Below are 21918 nucleotides of genomic sequence, written 5' to 3' on the forward strand. Positions count from 1 at the left end.
ATTACTGAAAGTTCATCTTCAGGGAGTTGCACATGTTTTACTAGATGGGCAGGGGCACTGAATTCTAATGATGTTCAAGGAATAAGGGATTGCTATAGCGACTCCGGTAAACCTGCAACAAACTATTCAGTATTCAGGCTAAAACCACATTTTTTATATATAGGTCTATTATAGATTTTTTTTTTTTTGTCAGATGTGCTGTGGGAGACTGTTCCTTTTAAATGCATTTGCTAATTTCATTCAGCTGAGTATGGTTTATTTTAGCTACTGTAGGAAGTAAAGCAGCTAAACCAAATATTTTCCATTCATCCAGGTGCAGGCCACCTGTAGTGGTGTTGTGTTTTATCCCAGATTTTTACCCCCTGTATTTTAATACCAAGAAAAACTTAGGGTGTTTTTTTTTTATCTCTTTTCAAGATGTAGAATGTCAATTATTAAATTCATGTGATATTTTTTAATTTTATTTTTAAGTGTTTCTAAAAGAAAATAAACAAACCTTGGCTTCTTTGTCCATGACAATTTTTAGACTACATTTTAAATTTTACTGCATTTTCCTCTGCAGGAAGGCAAGGATCCTCACTTTGGTTGTAAACTTGTTTTGCAGGTGGAAACAGCATTAGTTACACTTCTGCATGTATCTTTTTTTTTTCCTGTCAATCAAATAACTACTTTTATAAAATTGCTGTAAAACGAAGACCACTGCGTTCAAAACAAAGCAGCTGTTCCATTTTGAACAAAACAGTTTAGTCTTTACTTCAAAACACCTTGCTCTGCAAGCAGCCCTGGAAATTGAGGTCCTACTCAGTAGAGTCCAGCCCCCAGAAACGTACAAGATGTGATCCTGTGCTGCAGCCATCGCTCTCAGGAGCTGCTGTCACCGGCGCTCAGGTGGAGAAGCCGCGGGGAATATTCCGAGTGTCAACAATTTCACCGTCCGAAGGGCAAAAATGTTTGTTGTGCTTTGCAGATGTATTTTTCTGGGAACTTAAATCGCTTTCCAGTGTGAAAATGAGACAACGAAAATAAATATTTCTTTTAAAAGGCTGTGCTGCGTCCCTTTAGCCGAGGGCTGCGACTTATTGGCGTTTGGCTACGCCAGGCACAGCCAAACGGAAGCTGTACGTCGGTATACGTTGTTATTTCGGCCTTCTTGGAAGAGTGACGTGTCCGCTAAACGACTGTTTGCTTTCAGTCTCTACACGTAATTGTACATCAGCACGGCTCGGTCGTAAATCTCGGCGCTGGGACAGGTAAAACGAGCCGTTCTCACGCGGCCGCTGCCGACGCGGGCGCTGCGCCTGTTGCGGCGGGCGCCCAGCAGGTGGCGCTGCAGCACCGCCGCGCGCCCCGGGTCCGGTTCGGCGGTGCCGCGGCCGGGATTCACCTCGCCGGGGTCCGGTTCGGCGGTGCCGCCGACCGGCTTCACCTCGCCGGGGTCCGGTTTATCCTCGCCGGGGTCTGTTTCAGCAGTGCTCACACTAGCTGAGCGCTGTGGTGCCCAAGAGCCGATTCCTTCCCACTCCTGGAGTTTAAGTAAAACTCTGCTGTAAATGAGGATAAGCTTCTGAATTAGGCTTAGTGAGTATCTGAAAACTGCACACGATGAAGTCGCTGCTGCTGAAAAAAAAAAAAAAAAAGCTAATTTAGAGTTTAAATACGTTCTGTAGCTTTCCGGGATTCAGAATTACTTATGTAATTTACAACGAAACGTGAAACTTTAATAGGGAAAAGGGAAATATTAGAGTGGGAGATGAAAAGATGTTTCACAGAGTATGTGTTGCCCAACTTAACTAGCCACACTGTGAGTTAGACTAAAAATTAATTTGTTTGCAACTGTTTTGAGCTCCTGGGGAAAGAACAGCCCAGATGATGTCTGGAAGCCACTCTTAAAAATAGTCAAGACCTGTACAATTAATTAACAGCTGCCAGTTTTGCCACACCTTGCCAGCATTTTTGAACTAGTGTAGCAACAACTTTTATGGTAGAAAACAACCAGAACTTTGTGTAGTATGAAAATGCCAGTACGGTTGTGTGACCTTGCTCATGTCAGTGGTTAGCATAAGGCTACCTAGTAACATTGGCTTTTTCAATTTTAATTGGGCAGAATTTTAAATGCATATGCATGTATATTCAGTATCAGCAAATGGATAAATGCAGACAGGTGACAGCATAGTAGTAGATCCACAGTGACCATAAAACGTCAGTTAACTTTGTGAAGCCTTGAGGACCTGGTTAATCAGTGACCCGAATAGCTCGAAAATTCAGTCTTCCTTATCGTGGTTTTAGAATACAACTGAAACCTCTGTCATCCCGCTGTAGTTTACAGAGAGCAAATAAAAAAATTCTATCAGCACACATACGTTTTGCCACACACTGCTGGTGACCCGAGTTACTCTATAACTACTCAGTCAAGAACCTTTAAACCCTAAGCAGCAATAGCAGAAGGTGGTTAGCAAAATCTTACACCGGACTACTTATCTGCCATGTGTTTGATCAAAGTCAAATTTATCGTGGTATTCCTTGAAATGACGATGACACATTGCTCTTTGCGCGATTATCATCGTCAAGCGTTACTCAGTTCGCTAGCGGGCAGGATCTGCTCTGAAGGTGATGTGTTCATCACCGAGATGTTTGGGAGGAGGAAGAGTTTGATCTTGGGTCAGTACGCAATGGAATCTGAGGGGGCCAGGGAGGAGGTGATGGGAAAAGATGGGACGTTGGTGGGAAATGATGCACGTTATGGCGTGCATCCGCGTTAGTCCCGCTTTCAGGTGGCTTCTCGGTCGAGGGGCAGCGCCTTGTTGCTCGGTCAGGAGCTGCAACCCTTCCGCAGGGCTGGAGGAGGGAAAGGTAGGAGGAACTCGAAGGTTGTTTCGGAAACCCCTGTTCAAGCAGAACCGGCTCCGGGCGGGAGCGGGCACTAGGGGGTGGCAGATCCCCGCGCAGCCGCCTCGCCGCTGGCTGCCGGCCCGGCCCGGCCCGGCCCCTCCCGCCCCGCCGTGGGGGTTTGCAGCCGGGAGTTGGGGCGGGCTGGAAGCTGCGCCGCTCCCAAAAGCGCTCGGCGAGCAGGGGACTTGCCCAACTGAAGTGCCAGGACACGGGAAGAAACGAGGTTTGGGCTTTTTATCCCCCAGCTCCTGCAGCCCTCGTCTTTCCCGGGCGTTTTTTTTTCGATTTCTGTTGTTAAACTCAGCCTTAACCTGGTAGACCGGGCTTTCTCCTCCGCCGGTGAGCGCTCACAGTGGCCCTCCCCCTGCCCCCACGCAGCAGCTGGGCCCGGGCTGCCGTGGGTCCGCCCGGCGGGTCCCGCCTGCTCTTCCTCCCCCCGCAACTCCGTAGCCTCGGGGGAAGCGAGGCGGGAAGGAGGAGGAAGGGAGCAACCAAATGGGAGCGTGAGGTGCACGGCGGCCGAGCGGCCGAGTGTGAAAACCCAACGCAAAGTGCTCCAATACCCGCCCCCCCCCCCGGAGTTGCTTTCCTTTGCAAATGTGTTTTCAAAGTGCAGGTTTCCTGCTGACGTGGTCAGATTTGCACCCTTGGATTTCCAGGGCCTGACATCCCGGCTCGGAAGCTAAAGAGGATCAAACGCCTCTGCTAGCTTTAGCAGCAATAAAACTTCACACGTCCGTCCATTTTCCCCTTCCCATTTGTCCCGGGGCTGAGCAAACGCGGGAGAGGACGGAGGGGGGGGCGGGGGTGTGCAGGGCCGCTGCCGCCGCCGCCGCCGTTCCCACGTCGTGTTTGCGCAGCCTTATCAGCGCGGCGGGGGGGGGCGGAGAGGGGGGGAAGGGAGTGTTTTGCACGGCGGCTCCCGGCCCGCCTTGGACGGCAGCCCGCTCTCGGCCCGCGGAAAGAGCCCCGCCGGCACGGACCTGCCGCTGCCTTCGCCTTCGTCCCAGGGGCGGAGGGCTCCCGGGGCGGCGGGCGGGACGCGGAACTCAGCGGCCGCGCCGGGGCCGGGCTAGAGGCTGGCGCAGCCCCGCGGGTCACAAGACCTGGGCGGCTGCCGAGCCGCGGCGGGGGGCGAGGTGTGTAGGGGGCGAGCGTGGGCGGGGGGAGGCGGTCGCGTATCAGCCTGGCCGGTGGAGGTTTAACCCCGCCTCGCCTCCGCGCCTGCCCGCCAACCTCTCCCAAATTCCAAACGGAAAGAGAAACAAAACAATTAAAAAAACCCCAAAGAAATAAAAAAAAACGGGGCGCGCAGCCCGTGGCCAGCCGCCGTCCCGCCGGTCGCACCGGGGCAGCGCGGACCCGACCTTTGTTTCAAACCAATTACGTGGCAAAAGTTTATTTTCGGTGGGGCGGGAGGAAGAGGTGTCCCCGGCGCGGCCGCGCCTCCCCCACGGCACTGCGCTCCCGCCTCCGCTCGAGGGCAGCCGCCACCCGCCCGGCGAGGCTGCCCGGCGGCTGCGCGGGCCATTCCCGGCCCGGTGACGGGGGCTGCGGCCTCAGCAAGCGCGGGAGCACTGGGAGTTTGGAGAGGGGTGCGAAAGCGGGTGTTACGCACGGACCGAGCCCGTAAGGCGCCGTGCTGCTCTGCCTCGGCCGGTGCCGCGCCGGGAGCGGCCTGTGCCGTGCCCCGTCCCGCCTCCACTGCGGGCGCAGCGGAGCAGCACAGCGGCGCGGACGCACCCGCCCGTCGCACGCTCCCGGCCCTCTGCAAAACTTGGCGCGGCCCGGTCGGGGCGGCCCGGTCGGGGCGGGCCCGTCGGGCGGCGCGGGGCGGGCGGAGCGGGGCACCGCCCCCGCGGACCTCGGCGGCGGCGGCATTTATATGGGGGCGGCGCTGGGTACCGCGGAGTTCCCGCAGTTCGCTCGCTGCTGTGCAGCCGCCGTCGGCGCCTCGGCCCGGCACCCGCCGTCCCGCCCGCCCCGCCGGGAAGGAGACGGGACCATTTCGGATCTCAAGCAAACGGCCCCTTCCTATCTAGTCGTGGCTTTTCCAAACCCTCCGAGGAGAGCGGGATCTTTCGGTCCTTCCTGTATATCCGACCATTACAGGATCTAGAAATGTCGACGACACTTTTATCTGCCTTCTACGACATTGACTTCTTGTGCAAGGTAGGGAGGAGCGTAGTTCCCAAGGCGCGACCCAGGCTGCAAGCGCCAGGCCAGGGCCGCGGTTTGCGGGACGGCGCTCTGGGCTGCTCGGGCCGGCGGACGGATCCCGAGGAGGCGGGAGGCCCGCGCCCGTTCGGGACGGGGCGTGCGGCTGGTTCTGCGGGCGCGTCTCCCGCCGCCTGACAGCCGGCCGGCTTAAAGCAGCGCGGGTCACGCTGCGGGGGGGCTGATGCAAGGCTGCGAGCCGCAGAGGCGTGCTGCGTCCTCGCTACGGGGGGTTTCTGGGTGGGTTTGTTTATTTTTTTCCTGGAGTTGGTGGAGGCGCCGAGGTGCTCTGCAGGCGCTCGCTCGCAAGCGCTGCGCTGCTGGGAGGAACTTTTTAAAAAGTTAGGCGTGTACCACGGCCCGTAAGGGCGCTTCTCCCCGACTCTGCCCCGCTCGCCTTGGCACGCCAGCGCTTGCAGCAGACCCGCTTTCGGGGCCGGCTGGGCGGCGTGCCGCGCCACCCCCGCCCCGACCCCCGCGGTGCGCCCGCAGCGCCCGGCGGTGCCGCGGAGGAGGGCGCTGGGCACCCGCGGGAGCCGTGGCGGCGGGCTGGCGGTCACCCTGCAACACCCTCTCTCTCTCCCGCTCCCTGTCTCCCCCGCCCCCTCCCCCCCTCCCTCCCTTCCATCCCCCCGCCCCGGCAGACGGAGAAGTCCCTGACCAACCTCAGCAGCATGCTGGACAAGAAGGCCGTGGGGACCCCGGTGACCCCCCCGAGCTCCAGCTTCGCGCCGGGCTTCCTGCGGCGGCACTCGACCAGCAACCTGCCGGCGCTGGCCGGCGGCTCCAAGTTCCCCAGCCCCACCGGCTCCAGCTCTTCCTCCACCTCCTCCTCCTCCTCCTCCTCCTCGTTCGGCAGCCTGAAGGAGACGAGCTCCGGCGGAGGCGGCGGCGGCAGCAGCAGCCCCACGGCCCTGCTCAACAAGGAGAACAAGTTCCGGGACCGCTCCTTCAGCGAGAACGGCGAGCGCAGCCAGCACCTCATGCAGCAGCTCCAGCAGCAGCAGCAGGCGGCGGCGGCGGCCGGCAAGGGGGGCGGCTCCGGCGGCGGCGGCGGCGGGGCCCCCATCAACTCGACGCGCTACAAGACGGAGCTGTGCCGCCCCTTCGAGGAGAGCGGCGCCTGCAAGTACGGCGAGAAGTGCCAGTTCGCCCACGGCTTCCACGAGCTGCGCAGCCTCACCCGCCACCCCAAGTACAAGACCGAGCTGTGCCGCACCTTCCACACCATCGGCTTCTGCCCCTACGGCCCGCGCTGCCACTTCATCCACAACGCCGACGAGCGCCGCCCGGCGCCCGGCGGGGGCACGGCCGCCCCCCCCCGCCGCCGCCGCCGCCGCGGCGGGGCCGCACCACCACCCCCACCACCCTCCCCCGCATCCCGCCGGCAGCACCGGCGACCTCCGCGCCTTCGCCCCCCGCGACCACCCGCTGGGCGGCGGCGGCGGCGGCTTCGGGCACCCGCGCGGCGGCGAGCGGCCCAAGCTGCACCACAGCCTGAGCTTCTCCGGCTTCTCCGCCCACCACCACCACCATCACCACCCGCACCCCCACAGCGCCGCCCCGCCGCCGCCGCCGCCCGGCAGCCGCCTGGACGCCGCCCTGCTGGAGAGCCCCGGCGGGTCGCGCACGCCGCCGCCGCCCGCCTGCGCCTCCTACTGCGAGGAGCTGCTCTCGCCGCCCTGCGCCAACAACGCCTTCGCCTTCTCGGGCCAGGAGCTGGGCAGCCTCATCGCCCCGCTCGCCCTCCACACCCAGAACTTCGCCGCTGCCGCCGCCGCGGCTGCCGCCGCCGCCGCCTACTACCGCTGCCAGCAGCAGCCGCCGCCGCCGCCGCCCGGCGGGGGCTGCCCGCCGCCCCCCGCCTCGCCGCCCTTCAGCTTCCAGCCCCTCCGCCGCCTCTCCGAGTCGCCCGTCTTCGACGCGCCGCCCAGCCCCCCGGACTCGCTCTCCGACCGGGAGAGCTACCTGAGCGGCTCCCTCAGCTCCGGCTCCCTCAGCGGCTCCGAGTCGCCCAGCCTGGACTCGGGCCGCCGCCTGCCCATCTTCAGCCGCCTCTCCATCTCCGACGACTAGGGCGGCCGGGGGACCGGGCCGCCGCCGCCCGGCCCCGCGGCTGCCGAGCAAGTAAGTTAACGAGCGAAGAAAGTGAATCCTTTCCTCCTTCTTCTTTGTTTTTGGTTGTTTTTGTTTTTTATATATATCTATCTATCTATATATACACACCGAGAGCTGAACAAAACAAAAAACAAAAAAAGCATCTTGCGAAAGGGCAAATGACACGAACTGAACAAACCTATTTTTATAGAGAGACCTTGGAAGAAGGGGATTTTTGTTTCGGGGTTTTTATGTCGTTGTTGTTCTTTGGAGACAAGTTATGATACGCACCAGCAGCAGCCATTCCATCTGTGTTCAAAAAAAAAAAAAAAGAAAAAGAGCATTAGAAAAGACACCACCAGAAAGCAACAAACAATCCGGGGAGCGCGAGTCCTGTCTGTCCAGCTCCTCCAAACCTTCAGATACACACAAAAAAAAGTTACAAACTAGTTTGTCTTTCAATCCAGTTCAAATGCAAACACAGAACATACTAAACCTATAAGCTTTTTAAAGAAAAAAAAAGGAAAATCCAACAGCCTGCCAAGAATATGCCTTGATAACAACCTTCTTTTTTATATACCTATATATTATTATTATAACAAATGCTAAAACCTTCATTCCAAAGTTTAATATTGGTTCCATTGCCACCACTTAGTGGATGTTTGGCTTAGAACAATTTTTTTGTTGTTGTTGCTTTATTTGGAAGCACTCAACTGAGTTTAGTTTGTAATTGTTGGAGAATAACTGCTGATTTTTTTTAATTTTTTTTTTAGCTGTTTGAGTTGATTGCATGAATGAGTCACTGCACACAACTCAATATGAAACTATTTAACTTATTTATTATCTTGTGAAAAGTATACATTGGTAATTTGTTCATACTGTATTTATCGGGTATGATGAAAAGCAATAGATATATATTCTTTTATTATGTTTAAATTATGATTGCCATTATTAATCGGCGAAATGTGGAGTGTGTTCTTTTCACAGTAATATATGCCTTTTTGTAACTTCACTTGGTTATTTTATTGTAAATGAGTAAAATTCTTAATTTAAGAGATTGTATGTAATATTTATTTCATTAATTTCTTTCCTTGTTTACGTAAATCTGAAAGATTGCATGGTTTCTTTATAGAAATCGGTCTCGATGCTGTGGAAGTAGTTTGAGGAATTTCTATGGGTTTTTTTAGAATGTAAATGGTTGTAGCCCGTCCACGAGAAAAAAAAAAAAGCAAAAACCAACAAAAAAAAAGGACTGACTTAGCAATCAGACTTCAAAGTGGCAAATCGAATTCAGAGTTGTTTAAAGTAACCAAAAAGTCTTTTTGTTGCCTAACTCCACCAATCACACTGTGATATAGTCTCAAAGTATGTAGCAATAATTGAGGGTCCCAGTATTAACGTCTCACAGTGCCTTCTCGAGGGTCCACGCTTGCCTTAAATATCTCTCAACCAAATAAGTATTTTTCTTAATGCTTGAGATAATTTGAATGTAGGGATGGGTTTTAACTGCAGCAAATTTTCGCCATTGTTTATTTTATAAGAATGGAGGCCATCTTTGGATCTGAAACTTTATACAGTACATGAACATATCTTGTTGAATTGAATTCCAAAACTTGTAATTTTTTTTTTGTCCTTATGTAGAAAGTCGGGAGTTTTCCAAAACTTTCCTGGACGGTGGATGAATGAGCAGTAGCTTAGTTTTGTTTGTACATAGGTACAGATTGAGCACTATGTACTCTTTTGGACTACTTTAACAGAAGTATGTTTTGAATGTAACTAAAGGATAAGTCAACTTGAGTTGTAATATATTTTTCGGGAGTCAGTTCACTACAGATTGTGTGAGACTGTAAACTTTGTACTGTAAATGTTTTGTAGTTCTCCCAATAAAATTTTTTTGGAAAAAAAAAAAAACACAAGAGAAGTAGCCATTCAAACTGTTGAAGCCCTGTCTGCCAGGCAGCCAGTACTTCTTGCTAAACATAAACACACCCCCTCAGTACCCCCCTATTCCCCCGCCCCCCCCCCCCCCCCCCCCCCCCCCCCCCCCAATCACAAATATGCGTAGCTACAGATTAACCAGTTTGCACTGCAGCTCCAGTCCACTCCTCCAGCAATCACTGGTCGCTGGCCAAAGCTAATAAACACTTCCAGAAGGTTCGGGAGTATTAGCTGTGTACTGTATCCTGCCTTTTTTTTTTTTTTTTTGGTTATTTCTTTTTTAAAAAAAGAGGGTAAAGGATCAAGCCTTTGCTTGTTGGTAACTTAACAGCTGGAGTGGAAAAATCGAGTAATGGCATTTATCAATCGTGTTGCTTATGGGGATATGTGAGCGTGCCATTAGCCTCCCTGGCTGGTTTGGGGTAAGGAGGAAATGGCAGTTTGGGTAATAAAACAGCATAATTAAGGTTTACCCTTTGTCCCAAAAGCTTTGTTCCTCTTCACTTGGAGGAATGCGGACTTCTGCCTCAACGCTTCCATCACCCGGCTGAGGGCATATCGGTGTTAATCAGGCTAGCATTAAACGTGTTGTCAGGGCTTGGGTTTTAAACAAATTACCTTTCTGAGGGTATATTTATATAACAAAATATGTGGCAGCCTAGGGACTGTGTGTTCATTAGTGCTGGAGGAATTTTCTTCGCTAATAACTCCACAGTTCAGTTCCATATGCCAGTCAATCCCTTCAACTTTTAAGTCATGATTTCTACCAGCTTATTTTTCTTCTTTTGTCATACTAATAATAAATGTTGTTAACGTTACGGCATCTCTGCACTGCCTGGACTGCCACAGTACGTTCTATAAATACAAGGTAGAATGTAATACCGGTGCCATATGTTTGTGTAACAAACCTTGGACTGACTCTGGGTTTAAATTTAAAACAAACGTAAGCAATGTATGACAACACAGTCCAGCTACAGCAATCATCCTGGTTTTTATGGATCTGTCTGATGTTTTGGCTCAGAATTGCTCCCTTCGATTCCCAAACTAATTTCTAAGGCAGTTTCTTTTGAGTGCTGCCTGCAGGGTACCACCAAGCACCACCAGGTCCTTCCCCAGGCATCCCTGGTACGGATACCATGGCTGCAAGGAGGAGTTCTCCGGTGTTTTGCAGGGACAGAGAGTAGCTGTTGGTTTGACTGGTGTCTAAGCTGATGTCTCAACTCCCGTTCGGGATTTTGAAACTAATCATCAAACTAAAACCGTGTTAATTAGGAGTGCGTGTGTCGTTTAGTTTCAGATTTTCTTCCTTGCCTGAGGTATGTTTCTCACTTCCCTCCTTTGCCCACCTCTTCCCCTGAGCCCGCCTTTTTCTTGCCACAGGAGATAAGGACCTTATTTATTGCTATTTTCCCTTATCTAGGACAGCTGTACTCCATCAGCGCAGTACTTTCATCTTCCCTGCGGTTTTCTGTTGGTTGAACAGGATCTGGGTGAGGGTGCTGGGGTTGGCTTTGGTGCCTCCTGGCTGGAAGAAGAGCCCTGGAAGCTCTGCAGCAGCCGCCCCACATGAAACGCAACTGCGCTGGTGTCGACGCCAGCGTTTTGTGCGTTGAAAAGTCCGCGGGGACGGGGTGGGTGGCCGCCCACCGGTGTCCCCCAGCAGGCCAGTGGCGTGCCAGTGCATGGGGAGAGTGGGGCCCAAGCTGCCCTCTGCCCTGCCCCGAGTGGACGATGCTCTGCGGCCAACCACCCCGCGCCCCGTTTTGTTTGTGCGTCTGCAGAAGTGCACTGCAGAACATTCTCCTGCAGCGTTGTGTGCCGCTGTTCAGAAACCCAGGAGTCCTTGAACTGGGAAGATAAGTGTCTGCTTCTTGCGCTGCGTAATCAAGTGTTAACCTTTAAACGGTGACTTCTGTTGTTGATTTAAGCAAATGTTCTCTTGCTTTCATTTCAAAATTCAGCGAGGCGTGTGAAGCTGGTCAGACCGTTCAGAAACGTCCTGATACCTTGCGATAAATTGATACACTCCACATAAAAATGAACTGGTTTTCTTCAAGAGCTTTGGGTTGAGAAGAAACTCCAAGGTCTCTGCTATTGCCCACTGAAGATGCGATATTTCTCTTAAATAGTCGAGGCACTTAAGATGAGTTTTGAGGACCTGGAAAATGAGATTCTACTAAGTATTGGTTAGGACTGCGTCTTGAATGCTTGCTTGGGTTGATAATCTGAAAGAAATTGCAGCAGGTCTTGAATTTATAGGAATAGGTGTAATTGTATAGATCTTGGTATGATCATTGTGGGGTTTTCAAATGTATTGAGTCAGCAGTTTTGATTTTTAGTCCCTAGTCCTCTCAGTTTCTTGGGGGCTTTTTATTTGTTTGGATTTTCTCAGTTTGCCGTGTTGAGGTAGAGTGGGTGTGCTGGGACTCCGATGCTTTTTCTTTCCCTGGGCTTTGGGTTTTGCTGCCTGACCCAAGTTGATGGAAAAATTAAACCGGACTCAGCACACACAGCTGAGAGGATTGCACACCACCGAAAACACTCGCAACAGCGTGCCACAAAGCACAGGAATGCTGCTCTTTCTTGGTGTGTCATGGTTGAAGCATGAGCTGATTTCCCTGTACGATTTACCTGCAGTTCAAGTGTAAAAGCTGGAATTTACAGCACAGTGTGTGTCACTTGTGGAAGAGGGCACATTGCTACTGGAGGAGCTGGTAGGATGCCAGCTTCTCTCTCTGCTGTACTGCCCAATGCAGAACACAGCAAATCAGTACCTCGGTGGTTAAATACATAGGCAGGTCATGAGCTTTTTTCCAAAATATAATTTAAATGTCCAATGGAACTCTTACATTACATTGAAAAAGAAATTATTGCCTTCCTTCCGTTTTCTTCCCCCATGCCATGCCATGCCATGCCATGCCATGCCATGCCATGCCATGCCATGCCATGCCATGCCATGCCATGCCATCTCATCCCATCCCATCCCATCCCATCCCATCCCATCCTATCATTAGATGTGCAGCTTGGATTTTTTTTTTTCAAAGTGCATCAGACAGCCCCATTTTCAAAGAAGGCCCAAGATTTCATTTTTGTTCAAGATTGAGTTTTAGTTTTTCATTTTGCTAGTATAGTATGAAAGCTAAAGGACTTGTACTATATGTTTTTAATTGTGTGTCCTGTCTTTTCTTGCTGACCTTGAGTGTGAATCTTCCTTGACGGAGCTTCAGGCGGCGGTGATCTGTCATTGATAAGATAGGACATTTCAGGTTTTGCCTGCTGAGCCTACAGACCTTGGCAGCACATTAACTCTGGAAATTGAAACTTTACTTTCCAACCCTTCGAGTCAAACTCACGTTCCTCAGTGGTTTAAGGCGAAGGCATTGGACTTCCTACTTGGTTGCATCTGAAATATAGTTATGTCATCCCTTCTGCCAACCTTGCAGCTGGTTGGTACCTGCCCAGAGAGGGGCAGGAATATCCTGAACGACCACAGCCAGACCTGCAAGTGCTCATCTGCTAAAGGAGTAAGTGGAGGGTTGGGATGAAAATGATATACTCGAGGTGACGTAGCAGGTTGCCTGCACTAACAGTAGTTTCTCCTCTCTGCTCCTCCCCGGCCCTTTCTGACCCACTCCCTGAGCCGGTTCGGGTCACTGATGTGGTAGAGCACCCCGGCACCCTGCTCACGGCTCACACCATGTGGCCCCGGGTGGGCGCGTGGTCCACTGCCACCAAAAGGTCCACTCGCCCCCAGCCAGCTCTGGCACTCGCCACGTCTGTCTGGAAGTTGATGCATTTTATTAACTAGGCAAAGAGGCAAAAATGGTGTTTTCTGCTGGGGTAGGGGTGGAGCAGATCAGTAAGGACTCTGATGAGTTTCAGAGCTGGTGTGAGGGAGGAGGAGGTAGAGCCCTGCATCTCGGAGAGGAGGCAAGAGTGATGGGATGGAGCACAAGGGATCTCCCCACCCAGCTGCTAAATTGTCTTATCCCTCCTGGGTGAGTTTTGCTCAGTTTGAAGCAAAACTGTCGTTTCCTCCGCAGTTCTTTGGGGAAATTCTGGATATACCCATTTTAAACTTTTTACTCTTTTCTACATTGGTGATTATAAATGCCTCACGTGGACCCGGAGTATTTCTTGTGCCGTTTGAAAAGATACTGACATTTAATGGAAGGCTTAAATCAAAATAGAACTGAATTAATGTGAATGTATCCCTGAGTAGTTGTTTTGTTTGGTTTACTGGAACTTAAATAATGGTTGTGTGGCAAAGCTCTGCATCCTCTGAGAAGTTCTCAATGTGAAAGGAGATGCTTGTTATCAGGTGGCATAGATTTAGCAAATTGTGTAATTTTGCAGCATGTGTACTGAAGAACATTGATTTATATGGCTAATCCCTTATTAATAATTTAATATTGAGAGAGGAGGGTGGAGGAATGAGATTCCTCCCTTGAGGTCTAGAGGACCTTGTCTCTAAAAATTATTTTTTTCTCAAAACTTAGTCAAACAGATATGACTCATTTCATCTCTCCTTTCAAAGAGTTATAATAGATGTGTTAATGGAGGCATTTTGGGGTGACCCCCCCCCCCCAAATCGGCATTCTTGAGGAAAGCAGGCAAAATTACCCTGACAAATCTCCTCTCTGTTGCTGAAGAAGGATAGATGACATATGCTGAGTAATTTCTATTCTGTACACTATCTGAGAAGGAAATAGAGGGTAATTTAAACCACCTTTTCTCTACCACGCTTAATAACATAAACAGGGAGCTGGGTATGGTGAAATCTAAATACGAGGGTCCTATATCAGTGGATTATTACCTTATCTTTTCTGCGTGATGTTCACTTGAATACCTGGAATCGTAATAGCTACTCAAGATAAGAAATGGAGGGAAATTCAATAACAGTAAGAGGCCTGGTGACTTACGAGATCTCGATTAGCCTTCAGCTGCACCTAAACGTTGGAAAAGGATTCCCTGTACTGTATGCAAAGGGAGCTGAATAACGGTATGAAAACCATTCCCTCGTTACAGAGAAGCACTAACAACAGGCTCTTGTGTTTAATAAGGCTTTCTTGTATACGCATATATATGTGAACCTTCTGACACTTCCAAGGATGACCATTTTTCACCATAATTTTTTAATTACTTTAGATAAAGTGGATAGTAGGTATCTCCGGCTCCTGCGATGGTCTCAGGACTCTTGCTGGCTATGGGGGGGTGTGCACATGCAGCTCCAAATCTTCTAAATACCATCAAATTTTAAATTGGACTTGTTCTCCTTAGTAGAGGCCGTGATCCAGCTTAACGCCATCGGGTGGTGGTTCACTCTTCCCATGGATGAGTGAGCATGGAGGAAGGTGAAGAGGAATCTGGCCCTTCCAGCTGCCTGCCCTGAGAGGTCGGTGAGCCGCTCGGACACCTCGCTGCTGCCCAGCAGCGCGGTGGGAAGGTGAACGTGCGTCGAAGAGAAGGCCAGGGTATCTCCTTCTGGGGCAGCAGAGCCTTGGGTCACTTTGTGCCTGCCGTGCACCTGCATCTGGATGAGGACAAATCGTCTCTCCGTGCCGGATGCCATTCGGCTGTGCTGCAGATGTGGCACGGCAGCATAGGCAGGGAGGGGTCGATAGCGAGTGCGTGATGTTGTGTTAAGAGGGCTGAACAGCACGCTGTAAATCTTGGGAGATGAATTCAGTGTTAACAAATACTTTTTTATTTAAAGGTCAGCCTAGATGAGGAATGCAGCGATTTGCCAATCCAAATGAACGCTAATGCTAAAACGACAGGAATTTGTTTTCCACTACATTAGTGCTCCAATGTGGATTCATCCTGTGGCCTCGTGGCTTTAGAACAAAAGCAGGAGCGAGGGCAGGAGCACGTGAGTAAGGTGAGGCTGGGACCTCTGCTTTCAGCATCGGTGCAACTTCATGTCGCCTTGAACTGCCTGGGGGACCGCAGCCACAGCCGTGGGCTGTGGGGTTTTTCTGCATTCATGGTTGAAATCCCAGGATGTGTCAAATGATGTTGAGGGGACAGGGAGAGGCAAAGCCTCCTGCAGCAGGCTGGATTGAACTTTCTAGAGCTGAACCTGAACATTTTGCTTCAGTTTGGCTGTTTTGCGTTCAGGAAAGTGCAGCTGGGGAGATGGGGGAGGTGATGCCCAGGAAGGGGAAGCCTGGAAAAGCTGTCTCCCCTGGAAGTAATGCACAGCTCTGGGCTAGTGTCAATGAAAACACCAAGTCATGACCCCTCCTGTCTGCTGAAAATATTTCCTATGGAAACCTGCATCTTAAAATGAAATTCAATACAGAATTTAGAATTCATAGCACGAGTTAATACTAGAACTGTTTGCTCCGAGAGCATTATAAAGCAAGTAATAAGCACAACATTTTATGGGGTGTATTTCCATCCGAAAATAGAAGGCAAGGCAAAATGTAAGGCCATCAGCTAATGGCTGTCACGCCTGCAGCAGATGCTTTTTGATGACTGTGAACAAAGCGTGGGGCCAATGAATATTTCTGATAATACAACTCTCCAACTTTCACAAATGAACAATCGTAAGAAGCTGAAGGGATGATACAGCTGAAATCTCCCACTCTGCCAAAGAAGATGAGAGCACAAGTAGAGGCTGGGCGGAGAACGGATTGAGAGCAGCCCTGAGGAAAAAGGCTTGGGAGTGCTGGTGGATGAGAAGCTCTACATGAGCCGGCAATGTGCGCTGGCAGCCCAGAAAGCCAACCGTATCCTGGGCTGCATCCAAAGAAGCCAGAAGGTCGAGGGAGGTGATTCTGCCCCTCTACTCTGCTCTCATGAGACCCCACCTGGAATAGTGTGTTCAGCTCTGGAGTCCCCAACACAAGAAGGACATGGAGCTACTGGAGCGGGTCCAGAGGAGGACCACGAAGATGATCAGAGGGCTGGAGCACCTCTGCTATGAAGACAGGCTGAGAGTTGGGGCTGTTCAGCCTGGAGAAGAGAAGGCTCCGGGGTGATCTTATTGCAGTCTTCCAGTACTTAAAGGGGGCCTACAGGAAAGCTGGAGAGGGACTTTTGACAAGGGCTTGTAGTGACAGGACAAGGGGCAATGGATTTAAACTGAAAGAGGGGACATTTAGATTGGATATAAGGAAGAAATTTTTACATTGAGTATGGTGAGGTACTGGAACAGGTTGCCCAGAGAAGTTGTAGATGCCCCATCCCTGGAAGTGTACAAGGCCAGGTTGGATGAGGCTTTGGGCAACCTGGTGTAGTGGAGGGTTTCCCTGCCCATGGCAGGGATGTTGGAACTAGATGATCTTTGAGGTCCCTTCCAACCCTAACCATTCTATGATTCTATGATCTCATTAAAATATTTCTCTCCATTTTCCCATCCGATACTAGATATGGGCACATGATCAGGGACAACTGTGGGTTGGGTTGGTATGACTGAAAGAAATATGTCCCAAAATTTCGGCATCTGAGAAGTTACTGGAAATAATCCTTATTTGTAAAGCAATCGCAGAAATGCAACTTCACTGGTGAGTACAATCTACTGTTGCAAGACTGATGGTGAGATATTTAGAAAGGGATTCTTTCAAACCACCCGTGGATACCAGGTCTCAAGTAACATGAATATCATAGACCAGACATCAAAATACACTGAGGTGATACTGAACTCCTGCTCCAGGAAGCCGTCACTTGTAGTTTAATATAGAATCGGTGCTCTTACATTCGTAGGAACAAATAGAATGTGATAATTAATTAAAAAAAAATGGATTCAGTGTTAATAACTGTAAAGACAGTCAGTTTAAATGAGATTTACAGATATACTTCTTTAAATGCATGTTACTGAAACAGCCGCATGTTTTACATCCTGAAAAACAATCTTTAGGTGTGTGTCATCATATCCTCAAGAAGCTCTTGCTCTCACAGAGGCACAGCCTGTTGTCAGCCCTTGCCAAAGAGCTGTGGCAGGCAGCAGAACGGCCCTGTGCTCCCAGCCTGCTTTCACCACCTGAAACTGAGAAGAGTTTGACTCAGAGTATGGCTAGGATTTAATCCGGAGGAGACAGATCCTTTTGAGATAGTAAAGCCAAGAGGGGCTGGATCCTGCTCAGTCCGTTGCAAGAGATGTGTGAGTGTTACTTGAGCATATCAGAGACATATTTGCCCCTGGTTTCACTGATTTTATTTGTTTTATTCAGAAACACTATCTAGCATTGCGGAGACTGCTCCTGCAGTCATTGACATGGGTAATCTTGATGCAATACTTAATATTTTATTATAAATTGCCTAAGATGTTTAGCAGGGGCTCTGGGAGCTCACCTGACCATAGTTTTTACCATGACGTGTAGCAAGAGTCCCCAGTGAGCGTCTTAAAGCGTGGACCAGCTGGTGACCCACCAGGTGCAGGTGGCTGTCATGCCTACCCCACTGCCCTAAAACAAGGGACTATTGGTTCCAGGTGTGATGCTCCCCTTGTGTCAAGCTGTTTCCTGGGCTGCAATTTGGTATCGAAGCAGGGGCATGCCTGTTGAGAAAACAAGCAAAAACATCAATGATGTGAAGCTCTTAGTCCTCTGCTAACGCAGGAGACATGAAGGGAGAAGGACCTGTCTGAGTTTCTTTGCTTTTCTGTTAAACAGCACTTTGTAACATGTAGTGTTTTCACCTTACAGCTCTAAAAACTGATTGGAAAGAGCAGTTGTTCAAGCAGTGTGGAATACATAGAGATTAAGCGGATCGTGTTATCCAGATGGTAAAGCAACTGCTGCATTTTGGAAAAGTTTCCTTGAAGTTACAGGAAATGTACTTTCTGTAACTCCAGGACTAGTAGTAGAAAAGGAGAAAAAGAGAGGATGAAAATCAGCCAGTTAGTATTACAATAACCTAGAAAAGGGCAGGACTTAATATTTCATGATTGTCCCAGCATTACCCAAGCAAAGGAGAACATCTTGTAAGTTAGAAACTGCAGCACGTAAGTAGCTTTGTTGCCTTGGCTGCATGGAGAAAACGAAAAGAAATTGTAAATACTGTTTATGCAACTTCTCCTTCCCCTTGTACTGCATCTGACATTAAAAAAAAAAAACCACTAACGCATTCAATATCCTACAACCTCCTAGTACAGTTAGCTTTTATGATGCAAGTGACCCATCGTTTTATAAGTCAAACAATTCCCAGGGACTAAAATGTTCTAACAGAACCCAATCTTATTGAGTTCGTTTGTTTTCAGTTCTCTCAATGAGCCCAATTAAGTCCAGGTGGAAATGCTTGTGCTTTAAAATGACTTGCAGAGAGGTGGTAGTCCTGGTGAGCTTTGGGTGAAAGGAAGGTCAGATTCTTCTTGAAACCTGCTCTGTAACCCCCAGGTTTGTGCAGAGCTCTGTGTCTATGAGCCCCAGGCATTGCCATGCTGTGACTTTCAGTAGAATATTGTAAGTATGTGATTTCCTACTTGTTCTTTTCTAAGGAATTTTGTGTTTCCTGAGGAATGGAAGTTTTGACTTTTGAACAATTCTTTGTAGTAATTGGGATGGGTGGGCAATTGAGGGGAATGCTGGTGCTTGTGATGATGGAGCTCTCTTACCTGCTGTCAGCATTTCGTTATGCTAGCTGTACATCTGGCTTCTTGAATTCATATTTCAATTCTGGTGTGGAATACAGAGGGTGACCAAAGCTGTGCTGCAGTGGTGGATTTGAGTTTACAGAAAAGTTTTCTCCTTCAGCCTGAAGCCCTCTTATAAAGGGCTCTTTGCATTTGCTCAGCATGAGAAGCATGCAGTAGGTATTTGGAGAGAGGTAAGAAAGAGAAATCCTAATTTATTTGGTAACTATCATGACACCTGATAAATATAATTGCTTCAGTGAAATGAGAGGAAGAACCGCTTTTGAAGAATGAGCTCTTCAGGATTTGTGTTGGAGACCCAAGTGTGCTGCCAGCACTTCCCTGTGAGCGCTGGCAGAGACTCAGACCCAGCCCTGAGAGAGCCCAAAGCTTTAGAGAAGTTTAGCCCTTTTTTTTTTTTCTTTATCTCTCTTCCCCAGATCTGGTGAATTTTTCTAAAATGAAGTTAATTTCTAGTTTGCTATGTGCCTGGATAGGGGGGGCCTGAGTGAGTTGTGCTGGTTTTTGACTTAGAAAGTTCTGGAGATACTGGAGAAACTTCATCCTGTTGAGGCTTTTCTTCAACCAAACTGAAGCAACTCGAAAAGGCTGGATAAAGACTAGACTTTCGGGTGTTTGTCTAAGGTGACCCTCTGATTCTATACAGCTTGTCTCTCTCTGCTAGCTTATGGCTGTGAGCGCTGTCTGCACAGTCCGTCCTTGTTCACGATACTTACTGCCTCTATGTTTGGGGTCACACTAGATCCTGCTCTGTTGGTGGAAGCACCTTCTCCTTGTATGTTGGAGCTCCTGTTTGTTTCTAGTGTTGCTGGACTAGTTGGAGAATCTCTCTTTTGGAATACAAGTGAAGGGGGAGGTTGACTCAGAATTATAAGTAATACATTCCCTTGAGCATTTTCCTTTGCTGTGTTTTATCTCCTCACCCACCTCAGTTTTCAATAGCTTCCCTGTGACACTGCCTGTGTTCGGAGATTGTCACTCCTGGAAAAACGCCAGCCTTGGCCAGCCCCTGTTCCCTATCCTGACACTTGCTTGGGAAGCTGTGACTTCTTCTGGAGGACCTGGAAGGAAATAACCCTGTTCTGCAGGGGTTGTGTTGAGCAGGGTAGCACCAAAGCAGAAGGCAATTTGGAGAAATGTGTGTCATCCCCTCTGTCACACAGAGTCCACCTCCCAGCAGGTAGTACAGTCTCCAGCCACTGTTTCTCAAGGCTTGCCACCACTCCTATGTGGTTTTCCTCCAACCAAGTGCATGGCCTGCCGGTCTCCTCGGGTCCCACACCCTAAAGGTGTCCCGTGATGGCCAATTTCCTTCATTCACATGTGCCACTATGCTCTGTTCCTGCGTATTATTGTCGTATTGCCAACTCTGATGCAGGCATTAATTGCATCTTCAAGTGGATGTTCAGCAATTTCAGTGCTCGTTTCCAGTCCATCGTTGAATACAGTGAACTGTGACCTTCATGTTACCAAATACGTGGTCTCCAAAGGGCCTTGTAAATCGCTCTGTGTTACAACGTTTTAGCTGGCGGATGGCTATGGTATAGCCATGGAGTAGATGCCTTGTGTCTCTGTTGTGTACATTCTCCTTTAGTTAAAAATTATCCTCTGATGTCTGGAGGACCAAGACAGGAGCGTGTTTCTTTTCACTTTATTTGACTCAAGATACGGCCAAGTGCCCTGATGCTTAGTTGCTGTATTTCTTTGCATGTACTGACTGAACTTTCCCACGCCAGACAGATTTGGTTGCTTAAAAACCAGAGCGCGGTTGCTGCAGCTTGTAGGGTTATTGGTCTGGTCTCCCATTTAAAACTTATCAACTTCCTCAACATGTTATTCTTAGCGTTAACCTTACGTTTTGTCTCTCTGCATATTCCCTCATGGAAAACATACAGCCCAGCGTTAGTCACAGGAACAGCAGATTTCGGTAGCAGGCAAGCTGCACCCTGTTCCACGTTGTGCAAAGCTGTTTATTGATCTCGTGATTGTAGGAATGAAAGAGCTGCCTGTGTTTTTAGCTGGGCTGGTGTGTGGTATATGTGGCTGTATACATTTACACATGCATAGGTGTTTTATTTATTTATAGTTTATATGTTTAAATAAACGTAGGTGTATATTTAGTGTGTATTTATAATAGATATGTATTTAATAATAGCAACATGAGAATCCTGCTGTCTGACTTCGATCTGGGAAAATGCCTTGGTTGATCATGATGTGCAAGATACTCATAGAGGTAAAATGTCTTGTGTGAGGGTAGGTTAATTGCTCACTCATGACGCTGTTTATTAAGACTTGCACAAGTCAGTGACTCGTGGTAGGCTATTTCATTACCTGAGCCATCAGCTCTGTTTCCTGAAAATTTTGGTGTGAAATCATTGTTTTTTCTAATAGAGCATTTCACTTGTGTGCTGTGATGATTTTTTTTATCATACTGTGTAAGTTGCTGATGAGGAACGTGTGATGTTTATGACAGGCCAATGAATGTGACAGTCGTGACTGCATCATCTTTAAAGTAGTCATCAATATAGCAAGTAATGTTAAGCACCTGACATACATTATAATATATCACTTATATTTTATTAGCAGAATTTCCAGTGGATACCGAGGTACTGTTTAAGGTGAACTTGTGTGGTTTCTGAGGAAGTAGGAAAGAGGTTCTGCAGTTCCAAGGCAAACCTTCCACAACTGAGAGGTATTACAGTGTGTACTTGCTTTGTATAGCCTGGATTTTCATATATAAGTGAACATACATTAATAATTTGGGAATTGTCAGGTATCTGACTCTGCTCCACAGCACTATATCCATTTGTCCAGGTGTCATTTAGAGCTTTGCCATTTTTGAGAGATTTATTCCAAGACTAGTTCAATTTACACTGTGCCCCAAAATGATTAATTTCCTGATCTCCTAATTACTTAACCTGGGGTGTTGGGTTTGGCTTGGCATTACACAGCTCGCAAGGGATCGGGTTTCTGTCTTGCTGTTCTGGCTCGGGTCAGCACGCTGTGAGGGGTTCAGTCCTGACTTTCTTCTTTCCTCTGTCAGTGTGGGAAGCTGAGAACTACTTTGTACAAATATGATGGCTTCCTTGAGAAGAAGGCTGCTTCATATGTCTGTTTGTGTCAAGACAGAGTTTTAGCACCAGGGTTTTTTTCCTATTGGCCACCAGATAGTCTATATC

General features: G+C 49.2%; 1 protein-coding gene across 1 annotated transcript; it reads left to right on the forward strand.

Moving 5' to 3' along the window:
• The first annotated feature begins 4847 nt into the window (after positions 1-4847).
• On the forward strand, positions 4848-7182 carry ZFP36L2 (ZFP36 like 2 zinc finger CCCH-type). The gene is given in 3 exon segments (XM_086628908.1): positions 4848-5061; positions 5751-6428; positions 6430-7182. Coding segments are annotated over 3 exon segments (1482 nt in total). The 5' UTR covers positions 4848-5010.
• The last annotated feature ends 14736 nt before the right edge of the window (positions 7183-21918 follow it).

Source organism: Tauraco erythrolophus, chromosome 2 (assembly GCF_009769465.1).
Source record: "Tauraco erythrolophus isolate bTauEry1 chromosome 2, bTauEry1.pri, whole genome shotgun sequence".
Lineage (NCBI taxonomy): Eukaryota > Metazoa > Chordata > Aves > Musophagiformes > Musophagidae > Tauraco > Tauraco erythrolophus.